General features: G+C 40.3%; 1 protein-coding gene across 1 annotated transcript; it reads right to left on the bottom strand.

The window, feature by feature from the left end:
• Nucleotides 1-18,144: 18,144 nt before the first annotated feature.
• Nucleotides 18,145-23,494, bottom strand: LOC110622901 (probable ADP-ribosylation factor GTPase-activating protein AGD6). The gene is made up of 5 exons (XM_021767621.2): nucleotides 23,341-23,494; nucleotides 22,417-23,237; nucleotides 22,232-22,321; nucleotides 19,185-19,710; nucleotides 18,145-18,596 (listed from the first exon to the last, which is right to left on the bottom strand). Exons 2-4 carry the CDS (start codon nucleotides 23,215-23,217, stop codon nucleotides 19,186-19,188), a joined length of 1,416 nt encoding a protein of 471 aa, XP_021623313.1. The 5' UTR covers nucleotides 23,218-23,237; nucleotides 23,341-23,494; the 3' UTR covers nucleotides 18,145-18,596; nucleotide 19,185.
• Nucleotides 23,495-23,849: the final 355 nt, after the last annotated feature.

The following is a 23,849-nucleotide window of genomic DNA, read 5'->3' as shown; positions in this document are numbered from 1 at the left end:
ACTCAAGGAAGATCAAGTCTCACCTCAGCTCGTGCAAATGGAAAGAAAATCTTATCCATTTGACCGACTTAGGGCCTTTTATAGTTGGCTGGCCAGACCAACTACGGCGGCCGAATGAGAACCCGAATGCCATGCACGTTCGGCGGCCGAACCTTTGCTTTTCTGCCTTGGTGCTTTTCTTGCAAAACCTGACTTCTTTAACACTTTAAAACATGAAAACACTTTCAAAACATAGGAAAACATAATCCGTACCCTTCCAGAGGATTCCGGCATCAGACATTCCACCGGACTACAGGACTTCTGACGCCGAACTCTAGCCGGGTATTACATTCTCCCCTCCTTAAGAACATTCGTCCCTGAATGTTCCTCAAACACGAAGCACATAAACACATAGAAAAGGGAAAAAATAACCTCAAAACAGATATGGGTATTGCTGGAGCATAGACTCCCGTGTCTCCTAGGTGCACTCTTCTAGGTTATGGTGGTTCCACAGGACTTTTACCATCTAAATTTCCTTATTTCTCAACTTTCTGATCTGGGTGTCAATGATCCTCACTGGCTGCTCAACATATGTGAGATCTCCTAGGATCTCCACATCAGGCTCACTGAGAACCTGGCCGGATCTGACACAAATTTTCGTAGCATAGAAACATGAAAAACCGGATGGATTCTTTCCATAGATGCAGGTAAATCCAGCTTGTACGACACATTCCCGATCCTCTGCAGAATCTCAAAGGGACCAATGTATCGTGGAGCTAGCTTACCCTTTCTCCCAAAGCGAACCACGCCCTTCATTGGAGACACCTTCAACAAAACCATATCCCCCTCCTGGAACTCTATCTGCTTCCTACGGACATCTGCATAGCTTTTCTGTCTGCTGACAGCTGTTCTGATCCTCTCTCTGATGATAGGCACTAATCTGCTGGTAATCTCGACTAACTCTGGCCCTGCAAGAGCCTTTTCTCCGACCTCTTCCCAGCAAACAGGTGTTCTGCACTTCCTCCCATACAGAGCTTCATAAGGAGCCATCCCTATGCTAGCATGATGGCTGTTATTATAGGCAAACTCCACCAAAGGTAGATACTGCCTCCAAGAACCGCCAAAGTCTAACACACACATTCGGAGCATATCTTCTATTGTCTGGATGGTCCTCTCTGACTGACCGTCTGTCTGTGGATGGAAAGCCGTGCTAAAATCTAACCTCGTGCCCATAGCAGCTTGCATACTCCGCCAAAACCTGGAGGTGAACTGAGGTCCTCTATCTGATACGATTGACACAGGAACTCCATGCAGCCTTACTATCTCTTCTACATACACCTGCGCTAGCTTGTCCACAGAATAGTTACTCCTGACTGGAATGAAGTGAGCAGATTTAGTCAGTCTATCCACAATCACCCATATGGAGTCTAGCCTGTTGGACGTCGTCGGTAACCCCACTACAAAATCTATCGCTACATTCTCCTACTTCCATTCTGGAATCGGCAGTGGGTTAAGCATTCCAGCCGGCTTCTGGTGCTCTAGCTTCACCCTTTGACATGTTTCGTAGGCTGACACATACTGTGCCACTTCTCTCTTCATCGCTGGCCACCAATACACCTTTCTCAAGTCTTGATACATCTTGGTGGCTCCAGGGTGAACGCTATACCTTGCATTATGAGTTTCCCTCATAATGTCCTCCTTTAACCTGCTGTCATCTGGTACACATAACCTCTTCCCGTGACGAAGAATCCCCTTACTGTCAAATCTGAACTCCGCACTGTTGCCTGACTGAACAGTCCTGGCAATTTTCACTAACTTAAGGTCCTCGTGCTGTTTCAAAGCCACTTGCTCAAGAAACACGGGAGTAACTCTCATCTGTGCAATCAAAGCACCAGTACCAGATAATTCTAACTGCAGCCCTCCTTCCATGAGCTTGTAGAAATCTTTCACCACCGGCCTCCTCTCTGCTGTAATGTGGGATAAACTGCCGAGTGACTTCCGGCTTAAGGCATCAGCTACAACATTAGCCTTACCCGGGTGATACTGGATCTTGCAATCATAATCACTGAGCAATTCTACCCACCGTCTCTGCCTCAAGTTTAACTCTCTCTGGCTCAAGATGTGCTGCAGGCTCTTATGATCCGTGAAGATCTCATACTTTATCACATAGATGTAATGCCTCCACATCTTGAGTGCAAAGATAACTGTTGCCATCTCCAGATCGTGTGTAGGATAGTTCAGCTCGTGCTTCTTCAGCTGTCTAGAAGCATAAGCTATTACTCTGTCATTTTGCATCAACACACAACCCAATCCCACTCGGGAAGCATCACAGAACACTGTAAAGTCTTCATCACTGATCGGCAGAGCTAACACCGGTGCTGAAGTCAACCGTCTCTTCAGCTCTTCAAAACTCTCTTCACACTCTTCTGACCATACGAACTTCTGGTTCTTTCTGGTCAGTCTGGTCATCGGAGCAGCAATCTTCGAGAAGTCCTGAACGAACCTCTGATAGTAGCCTGCCAAACCTAGGAAACTCTTGATCTCTGTTACTGTCATGGGTGTAGGCCAGTTGGCTACTGCCTTTACCTTCTTGGGGTCCACTGCTATACCTTCATCTGATACGACATGCCCCAAGAAAGAAATGCTCCTCAGCCAGAACTCACACTTAGAGAACTTGGCATACAAGCCATGCGCCCTCAAAGTCTGCAAGATTATCCTCAGATGCTGGGCATGCTCCTCTGCATCCCTGGAGTACACTAAGATATCATCTATAAAGACAATCACAAAGTGATCCAGGTACTCTCTGAAAACTCTGTTCATGAGATCCATGAATGCTGCAGGGGCGTTCATTAACCCGAACGGCATTACTAGGAACTCATAATGCCCATATCTGGTCCTGAAAGCTGTCTTAGGTACATCCTCTTCCCTAATTCTCAACTGATGGTATCCGGATCTCAAATCTATCTTAGAGAAACATCCTGCTCCTGACAGCTGGTCGAAGAGATCATCGATCCTGGGTAGAGGATACTTGTTCTTGGTAGTGACCTTGTTCAATTGCCTGTAGTCGATACAAAGTCTAAGAGGTCCATCCTTCTTCCTGACAAAAAGTACTGGAGCACCCCAAGGTGAGGTACTCGGGCGGATGAAACCCTTGTCTACCAACTCCTGTAACTGCTCTTTCAATTCTCTCAGCTCTGCTGGTGCCATCCTATAGGGAGGAATAGAGATCGGTCTCGTACCAGGCATTAACTCTATCTCGAACTCTATTTCCCTCACAGGTAGTAGTCCTGGAAGCTCTTCAGGAAACACATCTGGGAACTCGCTAACAACTGGGATTGAGGATGGTTCCCTAACCTGCATGTCTCGCTCTCTCACATGAGCTAGGAACCCCTGACAACCCCTCCTCAACAACCGACGAGCCTGAAGGGCTGATATCAAACCTCTCAGTGTCCCTCTCCTGTCTCCTCTGAAGACACACTCTGACCCATCCTGGTCTTTGAAACTGACTACCTTGTCCCTGCAGTTCAAGGTAGCATTATACGTAGATAACCAATCCATCCCTAGAATGACATCCAAATCTGCCAACTCTAGAACCACAAGGTCAGCTGGAAGGTATCTACTCTCTATGCACATTGGACTGACTTGACAGACTGACTCTGCCAATGATGGGTCACATCTAGGTCCACTGACCCAGAGAGGACACTCTAACTCGGAGACTATCAAACCCAACCTCTCTGCGGCTCTAGAAGCAATGAAAGAGTGAGAAGCACTGGGGTCCATCAAAGCATACACCTCTGAACACCCAATGATGAGATTACCTGACACCACTGTGTTCGATGTAGCTGCCTCCTGTTGAGTCATGGTGAAAATCCGTGCTGGGGCTGACAGACCTGCACCTCGAGAACCCATCCCTGATGAAGAGGCTGACCCTTTTCCTCTACCTCTGCCACTGCTCTGTGGTACGGCTGAAGATGCTGGCTGTGCGACACTGCCTGAGGTCATCTGCTGGGATGGTGCCATAAAGGTCGCCTGGGGACATTCTCGTGCAATATGTCCCTCTTGCCCACATCTATAGCAGGCGGTAGATCCCATCAGACAAACCCCTCTGTGTGGTTTCCCACATTTCTGACAGACTGGATTGCTTGTGCCAGAGCTGAAGCCGCTTCCCATTCCCAGTCCTGACTTAATCCTACTCCAGAACTTGCCTCTCTTGGACTTAAACTTCTCTCCTTTTCTGCTGCCAGACACTGCTGCACTGGGGGTCTTAGAACCCGAAGACTGTGTCACCTGTTGCTTTCCTGTTCCCTGTATGATGGCACTCGCCTCCATTTTTCTGGCTGCATCCACAATGGAGTGGAAACTCTCTTTCTCTGCTGGAAGAATCAAGGAGAAATACCTGGGGTGAAGCCTTGTGGCATATCTCCTTGCCTTCTTCTGATCCGTATCATACGCCTGACCTACGTATGGTAACAATTCCAGGAACTTATCTGTATACTCATCAACGCTCATCTCCTCTGTCTGTCTCAGCTGTTCGAATTCGACAACCTTCATCTCCCTGGAACTGTCAGGAAAAGCCCACCCAGCGAACTCATTGGCGAACTCTTCCCATGTCATGCTGTATATTCTAGGGTCCATATAGTTCTTAAACCATTCTCTGGCTTTCTTGCACTTTAATGTGAACCCTGCCATCTCAATGGCCTTGCTCTCATCAGCTCCCAACTCACTGGTTATCATTCTGACTGCACTAAGGTACTCAAAGGGATCATCTCCTGTATTGAATTTAGGAGCATCCAACTTTAAGTACTCGGTCATCTTCACCTTATGTCCCCCTGATGAACTAGGTTGTTGTGCTTCAGCAACAGGGGCTACTGGTTCTGGTGGTGGTGGAGGTACTGTTTCTCTTGGTTCAGATTGTGCTGGACTTGGCTGAAAAGGTGGGGGTGAATACATGTGATATGGTGGGTAAAAAGAAGGATAAGGCATATATGGCATATAAGGTGGATATGGGGCAAAGCTGGAGAAATCCGAAGTACCTCCCATCGGATACCCCGGGCCCTGTGGAAAGGGTGGATAGCTAAACCCCGAGGCCTGTGCGCCTCCTAGGGACTCTCCCATACCTTCTTCAGACCTTCCTATACCCATACTTTCATCTCTGCTCTGACCAACATCCATAGCCTCTCTCTCTTCCTCTGATCTTCCCCCTCTATCTACTCCTCTTCTGCTCTCGTCAGAAGACCTTCTAGGGTCTCGTGACGTTCCTTCCCTGCTTGACCTGTGAGATCTTGCCCTTGGCAATGCAGGAGGACGAGCAGTTGTACCCTCACTTCCTGGTGGGACTCCAGTCAATCTCGCGGATCAACGACTTCCTCGCATCTTCACTCTCTGGTACACAACACACATAACATAGCACATGAGCAACATATAACCCTCAACCACACAGCATATATATGGCACATGCATGAATCATGGCATTTCACACATCAGATAGACAGGACTGACATCCTATCCTAATGGACATGCTTTCCTATGGTGCTTGACCATCTATGACCTCTATGAGCCCGACTCTCTCTCTATAGGTCCGACCATATGAACCTAGGGCTCTGATACCAATCTGTAACAGCCCGGAAACTGAACTGCTACCAGCGCTAGGATCCAGATCGGCTTAAGGTCGCCGGGACCCGTAGCAAGCCTGCTGTGAACTCTGTGTACCTGTGAAATCCCATACATGATCATACATTTTCAGTAAACATTAAAACTTTTCTCTGTTGCAAGGCTTAACCTGTGCATACTCTATCTCTGTACTGTAAAACCCCTGCTAGAGCTCTCATCTTTGCTCTAGGCGGGTCAACTCATATAATGTTAAGCCTGGTTTTTCATATACAATAAAATCACTTTCATAACAGACCATGTATATACAAAAGAGATTACAACTCATATGGTCAAGCATCATCTAAACAACATAAACTATCTTTTACAATTACATGTCCACACTAGCTATTACATAACTCTTCTCTTTATCTGTACCCTGCTGACTTCTCTGGACTCTGAACCTGCAAAACTGGGGTTAAGGGAGAGGGTGAGCTATACTAGCCCAGTGAGTAGTACATATAAAACATGTTAGAAAACATGATCTCATGGAGTGCATCACAACACAAGTAAATCACATAATCTCAGATGGACTAATTCAAAATTCCCCCACATTGCCCGGCCCGCGAAGGAGCTCCTCAGGTCTTCATTCAGCACCCTATGGTACCGTGTACCCGGCCCTTTCAGGGCTCCTCAAGTCTTCATTTAGGGGGCTAATGAATCCAAGCTATGCCCGATCTATACATGCACTGATTAATGCAACATCTTCATGCTCACTAATGCAATACTATAAACATGGCATAAATGATGCATGAAACATGCTAAAAATGTTTGAGTTCTCATATTAAAAGATTTAGTTCAGTTCCACTCACCTCTGGCTGACTCTGTATTGACTCTGCAGGTTCTGAAGCAGTGCTCACTGCTGAACTCCTTGGTTCCTCTGGTCCGTTCCTACACAGGTGGACTGAAATGAGGGACCAAACTAACTCAAGACCATCTCTAAGAAACTCCCCAAAAACCCTCTAACACATCCTAGAACAATCACATAAAACATGCAAAAGAAAGCTGGACAGGGCACTTTCGACGGCAGGTTCGGCGGCCGAAACTCCCCTCCAGAGACGAAACTCATGCATGTTCTGCGGCACCTTCGGCAGCTGAAAGTCTCGTCCAGAGATGAAACTCAACCTTCGGCGGCACTTTCGGCGGCCGAACCTTGCCTCCAGAGACGAAAGTCCAAATGTTCGGGGGCAAGCTTTGGCAGCCGAAACTGCCTCCACAAGGGGTTCGGCGGCCGAACCTGGTTTTGCCCGTTGGGCAGAAACCTGCTCTGTTTCATGCAAACTTCACCCAAAACCTAGCCAACATGCATAACAACTACTCCCAACTAACATATACCATATAACATGCATAAAGAGGTCTAAACCTCTCCTAAGACCTCCAACAAACATATCAAACAACACTTAACTATGCTGATACACCAAAATCCTCAAAAACCTCCCTTAACCTAAACATGCATAACTACCCATACAACTCCCATAAAACCTTCAAAATCAAGAAGGGAAGTTCAGGATCTTCACTTACCTCTTCCAAACAAGAGATTGAACAATCCCTACGTGGAGATATGGAAAAATCCTCTCTCAAACTCTCCAAGCTTCCAAACTTACTCTTTGGTTCAAAAACTTCAAAAATACATGAAAATCCATCAAAACCATGAAAGATTTGAGAAAACACATAAATCACTCAAGGAAGATCAAGTCTCACCTCAGCTCGTGCAAATGGAAAGAAAATCTTATCCATTTGACCGACTTAGGGCCTTTTATAGTTGGCTGGCCAGACTAACTACGGCGGCCGAATGAGAACCCGAATGCCATGCACGTTCGGTGGCCGAAAGTCACCTTCGGCGGCCGAACCTTGGCTTTTCTGCCTTCATGCTTTTCTTGCAAAACCTGACTTCTTTAACACTTTAAAACATGAAAACACTTTCAAAACATAGGAAAACATAATTCGTACCCTTCCAGAGGATTCCGGCATCAGACATTCCACCGGACTACAAGACTTCCGACGCCGGACTCTAGCCGGGTATTACATTATTAGATTTTATTACGGCTGATTTTTTCCTTGAAACCTGGTGAAGTGAAATTTCATATCAAAGTACTTGTCTATGAGTGTAAATTTTAATCTTTTCTGTAAAAGGAAAAAAGAATGAATGATGTATATATTTGTTGAAATTGTATGGTCGGCCATATATATGTTGTAAAGGTCAGAGGTGCAGGTCGGCTACTGAGTCCCAAGTTAGTAAATTAGAGAGAAAATTAATAAACCAAAAAAAAAGGGGAAGATCTGCAGGAAAAATAAAGCAGCTTGGGTAGATTGGGCAGCTCTTCGACTGGACAACAAATAAACGAGGTCGGATTGGAAAAGTAAGTCAGCAAGGTTGAGACAGACAACCAATCACTGACAGATCGATGGAAGACCTCAAGATAAATGTCGATGGAAGAGCTCGGTCAGGTCCTCCTCGATAAGTCAGTAGAAGAACCGACCTAGCCGCCCTTGGCAAGTTGGTGGAAGAGCTCCGGCTAAAGATTGATGGAAGAGCTCCCACTGGTCCCCTTCAGGAGGTCGGTGAAAGAGCTCAGGCTAGTCACTTTCGAAAGATAGGTGAAAGGAATCAAGCATGTAACGACCCGAAAATCGGACCGCTATCGGCGCTAGGATCCAGGTCGACTTAAGGTCACCGGGACCCGTAGCAAGCCTGCTATACAGTCTATGCACCTGTAAAATCCCATACATGATCATACATTTTCTATAAAAACATAAAACTGATGCTCTGAACCAAGGCTCAACCTGTGCATGCACTAACTCTGTACTACAGAACCCCTTACTAGAGCTTGCTCTAGACGGGTTAAACTCATACATGTTAAGCCTGGTTTTCACATACTCATAAAACATTTGCATAAACAAACCATGTATACAAAAGGGATTTACAACATGGGTCAAGCACAACACTCTACACTATACAATACGAAAACATCTTTTACAAGAGTACATGTCCACTCTAAACTATTACAACTTTCTTTATTCTTCCTGTACCCTGCTGACTTCCCTCTGACTCTGATCCTGCAAGACTGGGGTTAAAGGAAAGGGATGAGCTATACTAGCCTAGTGAGTAGAACAAATCAAACATGTCAATTAAACATGCTCATATGGAATGCATCACATCACAAGGAAATCACATCATCTCAGACGGACTGATTCAAAATTCCCTCAATCTGTGCCCAGCCGGCGAAGGAGCTCCTCAGGACTTTATTAAGCACCCTAGGGTGCCCTGTGCCCGGCCCTCTCAGGGCTCCTCAGGACCTTACTACGAGGGCTAATGAATCCACTATGTCCGATCCGTACAAGCATAGAATAATGCAATGCGTCACATTAGTGTATTCTAATGCACTCAACCTATTACATATCATGATGCATGGCACATGCTCAAAGCATTTACTTTCTCAATTTAAAACATTAAGTTTAGTTCCACTCACCTCTGGCTGACTCTGCGCTAACTCGGAATACTCTGAAGCAGTGCTCACTGCTGCTCTCTTCGGTTCCTCTGGTCCGTTCCTACACAGGTGGACTCAAATGAGGGACCAAACTAGCTCAAAAACAACTCTATAAAACTCCCTAAAACCCCCTTAAAACATCCTAAAACAATCACATAAAACATGCAAAAGAAGGCTGGACAGGGCACTTTCGGCGGCAGGTTCGGCGGCCGAAAGTCCCTTCCAGAGGCGGCACTTCGGCTGCCGAAAGTCCTCTCCAGAGACGAAAGTCCCCAACCTTCGGCAGCACCTTCGGCGGCCGAAACCCTCCTCCAGAGCCGAAAGTCCAAACTTTCGGGGGCAAGCTTGGGCAAGCTTCGACAGCCGAAGCCACCTCCTTACATGTTCGGCGGCCGAACCCTCTTTCGGCGGCCAAAACTGGATTCTCCAGTAAGGCAGAAACGTATTCTGCTTCATGCAAACCAACCCAAACTTCACTCAAACATGCAACCAACAAATTCCCAACCTGCATATACTCACGTATAGGCACAAAGGGGTCCAAAACTAACTTAAAACCCCAACAAACAACACAACTAAACACATAAGCATGCTTTGACCACAAATCAACCAAAACCTCAACTTACCCTAAACATGCATCTCTACCCATAAACCTCCATAAAACCTTGATAAAATATGAAAAGAAGTTCAGGATCTTCACTTACCGCTTACAAACTAAAAGATAAACGATCCCAAAGTGGAGATATGGAGAAACTCTCCCTCAAAGTCTCCAACTTCAAAACTTTGGTTAATTTGCTCAAAAGCTTCAAAACAACATAAAACTCATCAAAACTTTGCAAGATTTGAAGAAAACATGAAAATCACCCAAGGAAGGTCATGCTCTCACCTCTGTCTGTGAATGGAAAGAAAATCTTATCCATTCACCGACCTAGGGCCTTTTATAGGTAGCTGGCCAAACCACCTTCGGCGGCCTAACGTGAAACCAAAACTCATGCATGTTCGGCGGCCGAACTTCACCTTCGGCGGCCGAACCTTGCATTTCTTCCTTGGCTCTTTTCTTTCAAAAACTCATTTCCTTTTATACTTAAGACATTAAAACATACGAAAATTCGTTACAAAAACATAAATCTTACCCTTCTAGCGGATTTCGACATTCGAGATTCCACCGAAAAGTAGCATTCCGATGCCGGACTCTAGCCGGGTATTACAAAGCAGGACAACCTCGATGAACTAACAGAGCAAGTTAGGTTGACTGGTTCACGAGCTCAACTAGAACAAGTCCTAATTAATCGAGGTCGACAACATATACCCCAACTGGTTGGACTGACTGGACAACCTTTGAGTGATAAGAGCATACTAGAAGAATTTCAGCAGACCAGACGAACTGATTTAGGAGAACCTTTGCTGAACATTTGGATTCGCAGAGGTCAAAGGCAGGACTAGCTCTTGAAGAACCAAACATTGGAGTGCAACTTGGAAAAATTGGGCGAGGTCGATGATGGAGAATCCAAAAGGCCAAGTCGAGTCTTAGAAAGAGATTAGTTGAGGTCGGCTAACCATGTTAGAGGGCTCCAAAAGCTCGTAAAGCCATGAATTACACAGAACTGGTCACGCATGGCCTCAGGAAGAGGACAACAGATTGAGCGATTCCAGTAAAGCTGGAAGGCTGCAGTGGGACAAAACTGCAGAAGATCACGAGTGAGGAGCCTAGACTACAGCAGGTCGGCCAAATACCAAAATTATCAATTTTCAAGATCGAGTTCGATGGGATTGGAGTAAAGTGATGCGTCTAACACAATTCATGCAAAAGTGGTCGCCGTGGCTCTTAATTACTGAGAGGTAAGTACCCAAATTCTTTACAAATATTACAACAATGCCATTATAAATGATTTTCTAAAATTAGCTTACACACGATCCACTCCTACTGCAAGCAATTAATTACTATCCATCATCACAATTGGACAAACTCCTACTGCAGGCAATTAATTATTAATCATCATCACAACCAGACAAACTTCAAAATCAAGAGTCTTTTACACTACTTCCATTTTATTTATTGCTTTGCAGTTATTACTGATTATAGAATTATAAAGTGTAAATAATACTTAAACTTTTCACAATATTTTACATGTTCAAGCATAATATTTTATAAATTGAAAATTAAAACATAAAGTTAAGTGTCTTACGTTACATATTATTTATTGATAAATATTATTGAATTAACAACGAGCATCCTCGTTATATATGCTCTGGGCAAGCTCTTATTTTGCATAAAAATCCTAAATCTCGTTCAAGACCTCAGGCAGCCACAAGACCGGGATCCCCAAGATCTCCCGGATACAAGACCAGAATCCCCAAGATCTCCCGGCACCACAAAACTGGGATCCCCAAGATCTCCCGGATACAAGACCGGGATCCCCAAGTTCTCCCGGATACAAGACCGGGATCCCCAAGATCTCTCGGCACCACAAGACCGGGATCCTCAAGATCTCCCAGATACAGGACCGGGATCCCCAAGATCTCTCAGATACAAGACTGGGATCTCCAAGATCTCCCGGATACAAGACCGAGATCCCCAAGATCTCCCAGCGCCACAAGACCGGGATCCCCAATATCTCTCGGCGCCACAAGACCGGGATCCCCAAGATCTCCTGGCACCACAAAATCGGTTGAGATGACGAAGCGACAGTAAGGTCACATTGCCTGAACCTCGCGCAAGACCTCAGTGAGGTAGGTGACCGGGCTCCCCAAGTGCCCCCGGCACCACAAAACCGAGCTGAGAGGATGAAGGGAATTATTCTTTCGCTTTTATTAATAAAAAAATATTGTATGCTCACAGCAAACAGCGGCATACGGTGACAACACGCAAAAACAACTCATAAGAACACAGCTCCGATCTCACACAAAAGATTGGGGCCCTGAACCATAAACGAAAAGCTAAACTCCGACCTCCCAAAGGAGCTCGGGTCCTAAGGTAAAGAGACTCCGATCTCACACAACAGTGCCAAAGCGCCAAAGCACGATGCCGATCTCAAAAAAATGAGCTCAGTACAAGTAAATTCAATAAGCAGACCAAAATAAGGCGAGGCGAATCCTAAGCAAAATGCATACCAAGATAGAGAACCAAACAAAGAATCAGGGGCAATCATAAGAGGGACTAAACTCGAGAATTAACTGCTGGCGCTAAACCAGCTCGGCTAGCCTAGAGAGGTCTAAGCAGCAAAGAACCCACAAAACGCTCGAGAATAGACAGCCCAGAAAACACTCGGGGGCAAAAAACCCTACTAACAGGGACATACCCGAGAACCAAATGCTCAGATAAAGAATCAAAAGACAGGAGCAACATCAAAAGCTGAATAAACCATTCCGAATGACCGGATGGGGCGGTGGGAAGCCCTGACTCATTAGGATACAAAAGGATCGAACCTGTAATACCCGGCTAGACTCCGGTATCGGAATTCCTACCGTCCGGTGGAATCTCGGATGTCAAAAACCTCTAGAAGGGTAAAATCATGTTTTATGTATTTTAAGGTTTTAAGTGAGAAAGAAATTGAGTTTTAAATGAAAAAGACCATGGAGGCATTTCCAGGTTCGGCCGCCAAACCTCAGGTTCGACCACCAAACCTCAAGTTCGGCCGCCGAACATGGGATAGTTTAGGAGGGCACGTTAGGCTTCTGAATGTGGCTCATGTTCGGCCGTCGAACTTCATGTTTGGCCGTCGAACCTCATGTTCGGCCGCCGAACATGCATGCGTTTTGGAGTCGCCTTCGGCTTCCGAAGGTGGCCTGGCTAGCCACCTATAAAAGGACCCATGGCCGAAAATGGGCGAGCTTTTTCCCCTATTTTCGGCCAACGGTGAGTCAATGCCCTCCCATGGTTGATTTTGATGATTTTTCCTCAAATCTTTCAAGTATTAACAAGCGTTTACTTGGTTTTTGAAGATTTGTGAGCTTAGAACAAGTTTTTGGAGTTTGGAGGCCCAAGGAGCTAGATCTCTCCCACCTTCGAGTTGGATCGCCTCTCCTCTCAATCTTCAAGAGGTAAGAGTAGATCCTTGGCTCATTTCATGGTTTAAACAAGTTTTATGAAGTTTTTGGGGTAGAAATGCATGTTTAAGTTAGTTATTTTGTTGTTAGGGTAAATGTTGAGTTTATGGGTAATGTATGATGTTTGAGTTGCTTTATGTGTTTGTGTTGGGGTTTAGGATAGTTTGAGACCCCTAAATGCTTAGTGGTATATGTATGCATGTTGTAGAATAGCTAAATGCATGTTTGAATGGTTTGGGAGGCAAAATGTGCATTGAATGGCTGAGTTCTGCCACTTTGGGAGAACTCAGGTTCGGCAGCCGAAGGAACTTTCGGCCGCCGAACCTACCTGTGGTAGTATGTTTCGGCTGTCGAACCCTGCCCCTGAACGCTGGACTTTCGGCTCTGGAAGGAAGTTTCGGCCGCCGAAAGTGCCGCCGAACATGCATGAGTTTCGGCTCTGGAACCACTTTCGGCTGCCAAAGGTGCCGCCGAAAGTGGCTGAGTTTCGGCTCTGGAGGGACCTTCGGCCGCTGAACCTGCCGCCGAAAGTGCCCTGTTCAGCCTTCCTTTGCATGTTTTCTATGATTGTTTTAAGGTGTTTTAGGGGGTTTTTGGGGAGTATTTCAGAGTCATGTTCATGTATGTTTGGTCCCTCATTTGAGTCCACCTGTGTAGGTTCGGACCCGAGGAACCGAGGACCCCAGCAGTGAGATAGCTGCTTCAGTGTCTTGTCAGAGCTAGCCTGATGTGAGTAGAATGACTCTTTATGTTTCAAAGCAAATAATTAAAGTTTTAGCATGATTCACGCATCATGAATACCATGAGATATACTAGGTTGTTTGCATTAGAATTCACGAATATGTTGCATTGCATAATATGATGTTGATGTGGATGGGTGTTGAATGATCCATTAGCCCTCGAATGATGATATGATATGATATGGTATGGTATGTATGACCAGTGAGGCCCATTCTACGCCCCTGGTACTATGTAAGAGAAAGACTAGTGAGGCCCATGCTACGCCCCTAGCACCTTGGTATGCTATGTTATGTTACGTAAGAGAAAGACCAGTGAGGCCCATGCTACGCCCCTGGCACTATTGGAATGTGTAGAGGGCTATTGGTGACAAGTCCATCCTTGATGTGATTTGTCTGTGATGTGACGCATTTCATGATAGCATGTATTTCAAATGTTTTATTATTCTGCTCACTGGGCTCTAGTAGCTCACCCCATTCCCTTAATCCCCTAGGTTTGCAGGTTCAGGCTAGATCAGGAAGTCAGCAAGGGTAAAGTTATGTTTATGTAATAGTTAGCTGTGGACATGAGAAAAACATTGTAATGTAAAGTATAGTGATGTAATGTAATGTAAAGAATTGTATTGAGGATAGAATTGTGCTTGGCCCTAGAGTATGTTAATCCCTTTTGGTACATGGTCTTTTAATGAAATATTTTTATGAAGTTTATATAAACTAAGCTTAATGTATGATATGTTGCCCCATTGGAGCATTTGATGAGGGCTCCAGTGTGGGGTTTTATGTTTATGAGTTTGTGCATGCACAGGTTAAGTTTGGTAAATGAAAGAAAAAAGTTTAAATTTTTATGTATATGTTTGATCATGTATGGGATTTAACAGGTTAACAGGATGTATATTAGGCTTGCTACGGGTCTCGGCGGTCTTATGCCGATCTGAATCCTAGCGCCGGTAGCGGTCCGATTTCCGGGTCGTTACAGAACCGCAGTATGGTCAAGTCCAAAACAAATAGTCTGACCTCTTCAATCCAGGGTCAATCTCCCCAGAAGCTTGGAGGGGCCCATGTCTGTACCGGTAGGTCTATAAGTCTATAAAAGAAAAGTTAAAGCCGAACAAACAGTCAGTCAGACTCAAACATAGCCTTTATAAGGCTTGACGAGAAAGTAAGAAATTAAGTCCGATTTCACAGAAGAGCTCGGGGCACCAAAGTAAAGAAAACGAAATCCCGAACTCTCGAGCTCATAACACAAGCAGCATCACGGGTAATAGGCATAAAAACCTAAGCAAAGAACAAAAATCCGAGCTCCCGGACTCGCAGCAAGTAAACAATCAAGCTGAATAAAGCTAAGTACAGAAGAAACAACAGAAAGCCGAGCTCCCTATATGAAAAGGCCTACCAATGCGAAACGCACAAAGGGATAAACGAAAGCGAAGGGTCGTGTTCACAGCTCGGATTAGCCCATAGTAAACAAAAGGCCAAGCTCCATATCCTAGTAGAGCACACAGCTCAGATCGCACTAATCGCCAAAAGGTTACATCCAAAGGGATAAGACGTCCGAGCTTGTAGCACTGACGAGGTCATGAGCCAAAAACAGAAATGCCCTCATGAGAATAAGGAAAACTCGCAAGTCAGAAACTTAACCAGACTCCGAGCTCTTATCCCGAGTCAGTTTGACTAGCAAAGTCTCAGTAGAGCCGGCCTGGTCCATCAAGTAAGTAAAATTAATAAAGTCAGAAGACAATCTGAGTAGAAAATAATGATGAGGCACAGGCCGAGGTGAAATATCATTCATCATCAAATACACATCTCCAGATCGCCATACATTCAAACATCAAAATAGAAAGACAAAGAAATAAAAAGCCAAAGAAAAAACGCTTTTGACAGGAGTAGTTCTCGGGCCATGCGGTATAGAATTTAAGGATTTACCCCCTCGCCACTCATGTAATAACTGCCGAGGAGGTAAAGGGGCAATTGATGACCACCGGGCTTCCTTTGCCCTGAACGAGGCCAGGCCCAAGAGGAGAATAATGACCCAAAATCCATCAAGCCCTCCTTAAGCAAGACCGATCCAGCCTCTTAAGCCCCGATCCGGATGCGCAGGGTAGGCTGGGACCACTATGAGGCCAGGTCCACCATGAACCCAGGTTCAATGAGAAGAAATCCAGCCCAGTGAGATGATGTGAGAAAGAATAGCCAGCCCAGTCACTTTGCAACCGGGTCCGCGTGCGTGCCAGGGGTAGGTAAAAAGGACAGGGGATCTTCTTCTAGGGGGGCTCTCTTCTCTCTTCTTTCCGGTCCTTCCTGATCTCCATTTTTATTTTCTCTCTGCAACTCTTGCCCAAATATATTACTCTAATTCATAAAATCTGACTTCAACATCGGAGGGTCTCCACCGAAGCTTCCCCAGTAGACCCCTGACCATTTTTCCTTATTTTGCAGGTCCTTTCATCAAATAGAACATTGAGAGACCCATTTAATGGATGCATATGATGGGCCAAAAAGAAAATCAGATCTATCATGGAACCGAAGGAGAAAAAGATTTATCAAATTACTAATTATAAAATATTTAATTAATTATATAAACTACATTTAAAATAAAATTGATAATATAATATTAAATTCAATAATTATTTATCTAAATATTTATATTAAATTTTATATAAAATTAATTGAAATATACATAATAAATATATAAATCTATATATGAGTAGAGAGAGTGAGTTTCTATTTAAGTTATAGAGTATTAATTAAAATTATATAATTTTATTGTTAGTACCAATAAATATTTTGATATTAAATTTTTTAATATATTATTATTTGATTATTCATATATTATTATTTAAATTAGTATCAATATTATTATTAATATATTATTATTAGATTATTTATATATTATTATTCAATTCTAATTCAAATATAATTTATATTAAATTATTTTATATTATATAAAAATACTATACTATAAAATAAATAAAAAATATTATATAAAATAAATGATTAATATAAATATAATCACCTTAAATTATATAATTATATGCGTATACATTATATTCAAACTTCATTGATAATTATGTTAATTTATATTTAAATTAAAAAATAATTAAATACACGATATTAAATATAAAAATAATAATAATAATACATATAGTAATAATAATAAAAATACATATAGTAATAATAATAATCCATTAAAAAAATTTAGTGAAGATATTTTTTAAAAGTATAAAAAGAATATCTATTTAAAGAGAGATACAGTGAAAGATAAACGTATAAACTAATAATATAATTATATAATAAAATTTATAATAATATAGTTATATAATCAAAGATTATAAATATATAGATTAATAATATATATAATTTAGTATTATTTAATCTTTTAAAAATTTAAAAATTAAGAGAAAGATAATTAATACAAAAAAATATTAAAAATAAGGTATTTACAACTTTTTCTATTAAATAGTATTTATAAGATTACTTAATTTTTTAGAGATATTACTTAATACTTAATAGTATTTATTATTTTACATTAAATATATTTTTATCTGATATATTAAATTTTTTTCCTCATAAAGTTTTTTTTATTTCAAACTTAAAATAAAACTAAAAATATTTATATTTTATAAATATAGTTTTTTATAATGTTCCTATTTAATGAGTTATAAATGAGAGCAGTATAAATGAGGTTAATTTGTAAAATTTTTAACGAGTCAATTCATGTATTTCAATGAATCGAATATTGTTCAATTCAATTTTGATGAATTTAAAATTTAAATTTAAACTCAGCTAATTTATAAAACAAATAAAATCTGATCGAGTCTCAAATAGTTTAATTCATTTACGCTCTTAATTATTTCTCTCATTAAATCTAAAATTTAAATTTAAATCTAATTGATTCTCAAATAACTCACGAATAATTTTACTTATTCACTCCTTAATTATCCATCTCATTGAACTCACTAATCTCTCATCCTTTATCATGATGGTTCAACAAACTCGAAAGAGGCTTTCCTTTCATCGACCACTTCTCTCCAGGCTCCTCCAAATATCAAATTGAAGGTGCCTTGTCATGCTGCTTCACTCGCTGGTACATCAAATCTCGTCTCTATCTTATAATTTACTACAGTTCAGCTTTTAGCTTTCTTCTACAAGTGAGATTTTGTGACAAGATAAGATGATCCAGTTTGATTGCTATAAATTTTATGAATTTAATATAAAATAAGAGAATTTTGAGGGAAATACAAATAAAAACATTAATGCCAAAATACCGGATGGTTCAGTCGTTCCAACTTATAAACAAAAGAAAAACATAAATGTCATTACAAATAGAAAAGCAAATTTGACTTTCGAAGTCATAATAATGAATTCTCAAACAGTTGGTCCTCTTTGAATGTTCAAAGTTGTACATATATGACTACTTCCAACATACCACAACTTCACAAACAGGTACATAAATTTTACCAGATTAAAAGAAATAAAGGAAGACATAAAAAAGAGTTGCAGAAAATATACCCATCTTCAGAAAAAAAAAAATATCCTCATCCACCACATATCTGATCTGCAGCCAACACTTTCTTATCAGCTGCACTCAGAGTAACTTCAAATCCACCAACTGAACATCACGACAACCAGCTATCAGATCGGTTTTGCCACCGCTCATCATGGGCATTGGAGGGTTTTTGCATAGAATGAACTGCAGGTCTACCTGGTCAACAAACAGATGATGAGATGATGCTATACGTGCACTTATTTTCAACTGTATTGCAGGGAAAGAAACAAGCCAAACATATCATTTCCAACAAAATGCAATTCCCAATATACAACTCAAATAAAACTAAAAGAAAAATGAATAAAATTACTTTTTCATCTAATTCAAAGCATAGAAAACCAACATATCAGGACCATCTATATTATTCTTCTTTTCACATTCAGTTTTACAGGCTTACTTGATACCTGAGAGTACATAGGAAAGCCCTAAACAATACAAATATACATGGCAATTCAATTACCAAGTATCTGATGGGTTCCCACTTTCCTTTTCTTTCACCACTCAATTTTCCTTATTTTATTATCTCCTTTAACTCTCTTTACACTCTTCCATGCCGTTCCATTGTTTACCCTTCTCTCACTTCATCCAAACAGAGTAAAAGTATTGACGAAATGAAAATTGAGAAACTAAAAATTGCAATTTCAAAATATGAGGGACTCGAGTACTAATTTTAACATAGCCCAGATATATATATATATATTACCCAAATAATAAGGAACATAATGAAATATTTAACAATATTACCTTAAAGAAAGCCTCCTCCGGTCCATGTGGCATCTGATTTCTCATTGTGACCAACGGTTTTCTTATCAGGTGCGCTCTGGTAGAAGTTATCATATCCATCATCCTTGGCATCATCCCAACCTGCCCAACCATCATTATTATGTGACCCAGAGCCCTTTGTGTTGTCTTCCTTTCTAGTGTTGTTCTCTTCCTTTCTAGTGTCTTTCTGATCCCAATCGTCCCAAGAACTTGAGCTATAAGAATTATAATTCCCACTTGATGAGGATTGTCCTCCAGTAGATGATGAATTCCATCCTTTATTTTCTTGTTTATTGAACTCCTGATAATATCCATTACTATCACTTTCATTTCGTTGCCAGTTATCAGACTTCCAGTTGTTTTCTTTAGTGTACTCCTCAACCTTTTGTGTAGCCATAGCCATGACCCCCTTCACAATCCCCCACGTCCTATGTCCAATCTCTGTTGTTTTTGCAGTAACAACGTTAACAGTTTCATTCACCTTGTAATCATAACCACCTTCCTTCACCTGTAACCAAGTTACATTCATGAACCACACTAATAGAACCCCCAAATTTTCGGTACATGTGATTAGTGAAATGGGGACAAAGTTTACAGAATAAGCATATAGAAAACCAAGTTTTTGCAGATAATAAACTGGCTAAGCTAATCAGAAACTGCTCATTATGGATGGGGAAAAGGAAATTGTTTATGTGAACATATAGAGATTGAGAGAGAAGTGCACAAATCAATTAACACATTGTAGTAAATTTCAAATAATAAAATCTAACAAGGAATAGAAATCATAATAAGAATAAAATGATAAAAAGAACTTCATGCACAAAAATATGCATCATGGCGACCTATACATAATCTGCATATATATATAAATGGGAATGGAATGGAAAATATTGGGATTGCCAAAAATATCTGCTTTAAATTAAATCAATTAACACATTGCAGTAAATTTCAAATAATAAAATCTAACAAGGAATAGAAATCATAATAAGAATAAAATGATAAAAAGAGCTTCATGCACAAAAATATGCATCGTGGCGACCTATACATAATCTGCATATATATATAAATGGGAATGGAATGGAAAATATTGGGATTGCCAAAAATATCTGCTTTAAATTAAATCAATTAACACATTGTAGTAAATTTCAAATAATAAAATCTAACAAGGAATAGAAATCATAATAAGAATAAAATGATAAAAAGAACTTCATGCACAAAAAATTAAAAAAAAAAAAAACTAATAAATTTTAATGTTAATATAACTAAGCTAATAATTACAAATTAAAAAACATAATTAACATGAAATATCAAATACTAAAGAAACTATCTTATCCTCACTAGAAAACAAATCCTAGTTCAAGTGACAAACTGTATTCTTAAAAAGAAAACTTATACATAATAAATGGGAACTTTTATAAACAGAATATAAAAATATAACAAGAGAAAACATGATTCTCATTGAGTGATGAGTTATGGAATCTAGTGTATTTTTTTACTCTTAATTTGTAATTTATTTATCATTTACTATTCCTTTTCTTATGTGTTATATGTCTTTTAGAAGGCCTAATACCCAAGTTGGAGAATCTATCATAGACATTGGTGATTAGAGGGCTTACTTTCAGCCTAGTTCACTATAGGGAATTGTCAACTGTTAGTTTTCTTTCTTTCCCTTTTTTTGATGGGTGGCTTAACTGACAATTTACGTTTTCTGTATTTGAGAATTTGTATTTTTTATATGTCATGGCAGTACTGCAAAATTAACACTCTGTATTTCAGATGAACCTAAAATGGAAATTTGAATAGTTCCATAGTTTGTAAAGAGAATGAGATTGTGGCAACTTATCTGCAATTTCTCTTCTTTTAAGTAAGTATCACATAAGAGGTGTATAAGAGGTAGAAAAATAAGTGGCAATGGAACTTAAATACATGATCTGAAATATTAGGGGTAGTATCTTTCTGTTTCTGACCTGCTGGGATTTGCTTGTTGAAGCCTGTTTAAAGTTGCAAAATGCAACCCATCAGTATTTAGGAGCTACATTTAGCTGTTGCACCTAATTTCTAAACCAAAAAATGCCATGATGGATAGAGATTTTTTTTTTTTTTTTTTGGGTTAAATGTTGAGTTTTTGCTTTATATGACCATCCTGAATGCTGTCATAATGCCAATTTGAAGATTTAAAGGATGCAGAATAGGAAAAATATAAACATGTTACATTATTCAAACTACAATTAATTACTCAAAAATGGGTTTGAGATTTTCTATAATAGGAAAAATATAAATATGTTACATTATTCAAACTACAATTAATTACTCAAAATGGGTTAGAGATTTTCTATAAGTTGTTGTAAATAGATGTTTCTGAGGGCATCAATATACTTGTGATTTTCATGCACAAAAAGTAGCCTAGAGTTTTTGTTGTAATGTAACAGTGAAATGCAAATCAAATTTATATAAAAGGCTTAATCCATTTTGTTTTTTCATCATCATTATTATTACTATGGTCAAGGTCAAAGCTTTTGACCCATCTCTTTACTTGTAGGAGCATAATTAAAATATAAGTTACAATGTATAATTAGTGCAATGTAGTGTTTTCAATATATATATATATATATATATATATATATATATATATATATAATTTTTATCAATTTTTTTACTATATTTTTTAATCAAGTATATAACCATTTTACTCTTAAAGGCTCTCAAAACGAATAAATTAATATAAAATTTTAATTTAAATAACTATATTTAATATTTACTATACAACAATTATGAGTTATAAATTATTTGATTCACGTGCAACACGCATAAAGTCCTAGTTTAAATAATTTGAACCATAATTTGAGAATCATACAGTCCTAGTTTCGCACTCATACTTTTACAAAAATAATCCAAAACTGAAGTAAAGCCATCATATATATTGTAAAGCATAGAAAATAAAAATTCAAAAGAAGGAACAAGTACCACTTAAAATGTACATAAAGATAAACTAAAAGCTAAATTACCATTCAAGAAATAAATCCAAATACCTTGGAAGTCAGCTCTTTTGTGCCAGCTTGGACAACATTCGCAGCTGATTGAGCCGCAGATGCAGCAACAAGAGATAACCTACCAAAACCCTGCATATCAACCAGATAACTTGATCAGCAATCTCCATGATCAGTTCTCATCAATGCCAAAACATAATAATAATGCACCAACTCCAATCCAATACCTGAGACACAACAGAGATAACATCTGGTTGGGAATTATTATTCCTATTTGAAGGAGCAGGACTTGATCCAAATCCCACATATTTCCCGCCTTGTGATGGTGGTAAGCCTTCAGGACGCCCTTCATTCTCTGCCATTTTTCTGGCAAAAAAGCTGTCCTTATTAGCAGCAGAATTCTCTAATTCTGCTCTTTTATACATATCCTCAGTCGATTTCGACCTGACGGGCACTCCCCCCATTCCACCACCAGCAGCAGAGCTACCCCTAAAATCGCCAACCGATTGGTTCCTTCTCAATTCATTCGAAGATCTAAACGAATCATCATTATCCCAACTATCCCATCCTCCATTACTAGCATAATTATTATCTCTGCTACCACCAGATTGAGCCAGCGGTGGCTTTTTCTTGCTACCGACGGTTTCCCTAGCCACCGGTGGATCCCGCCAAGGTCTACCCTCGGCGAGAGCCTGAATTCGATCCCGATAAATGCTAGCGGCATTAGTATTATATTTAGCGACGATGTCCATCTCTTTAGGGATTCCATACTGCAATAAAAACGCGTTAAGCTTTTCATTACCTCCAGCTTCCATTTTCTTGATCTGGATCTCAGACCACGAGTCCATGGTAACGGATCGGACAAACGATATGTGAACACCGAGACCACGATGCTTTCCCGAGCACTCTAGGCACATGAAAACGCCGTAGGAAACAGACGCCCATTGCGGGTTCTTCTGTGAACAATCAACACAGATCCTGTTTCCCGGTTGCGATTGAAGGTCACGGAGCCGCCGCGATGCCGCCATTGGGATCCGATCTGAGAGATCTGAATCGGATGTTTCAAAACTAAGATTGGAAGAGAAGAGATAATAAAAAGGATAAAAAAGGAAAACCAAAGTTGGGAGAGGAAGAAAATTAGAGGATCTTACCACCGACACCGCGAAATCGTTGCGGGTTTTGTTACCGCAATTACGCCAACCTTTGTTTGTCAAGAGCACCAGTGAGGATGGGGCACGTGTGGATCGTGCAATTTCAGGGCTTTTTTAAGAGGTCTCGACATTTGAGCGGTCTACCGGTGCTTTTCACGGTACGTTACGACGTCACGTTCCGTTTTCTCTATGAGTTGAATTTTTTTTTCTCACTTTTTTAAATGGGGCGGTGTCATGAGTTTTGTTGACTAATACTAAAATTCTGAAAATTTTATTAAGTACTTATATTATAAAAAAAATTTATTAATAGATTCTATTATTTTAAAAAATATTAAAATATTATTAATATTTTAAAAAATATTAATCAATCTTATCTGTTAAATATTTTATCATTTAGTTAATATATTTTAAAACAACTCATTAATTAATAATTTGATTTTATAAAAATTTTATTAATTAGTAAATTTTTTAAAATTTAATTTTTTTAAAAATGAATTTAAAAATTAAGT

This window comes from Manihot esculenta, chromosome 9 (assembly GCF_001659605.2).
Source record: "Manihot esculenta cultivar AM560-2 chromosome 9, M.esculenta_v8, whole genome shotgun sequence".
Lineage (NCBI taxonomy): Eukaryota > Viridiplantae > Streptophyta > Magnoliopsida > Malpighiales > Euphorbiaceae > Manihot > Manihot esculenta.
This window is presented reverse-complemented; position numbering and strand designations above follow the sequence as displayed.

What these genes read in the sequence shown, in the direction of transcription:
- LOC110622901 (XM_021767621.2), bottom strand. Translation starts at nt 23,217, where the DNA reads ATGGCGGCATCGCGGCGGCTCCGTGACCTTCAATCGCAACCGGGAAAC. An exon ending in TTATCTCTGTTGTGTCTCAG is followed by an intron (nt 22,322 to 22,416) that starts GTATTGGATTGG and finishes GTTGATATGCAG; the next exon opens with GGTTTTGGTAGGTTATCTCT. An exon ending in CAAAAGAGCTGACTTCCAAG is followed by an intron (nt 19,711 to 22,231) that starts GTATTTGGATTT and finishes ACTTGGTTACAG; the next exon opens with GTGAAGGAAGGTGGTTATGA.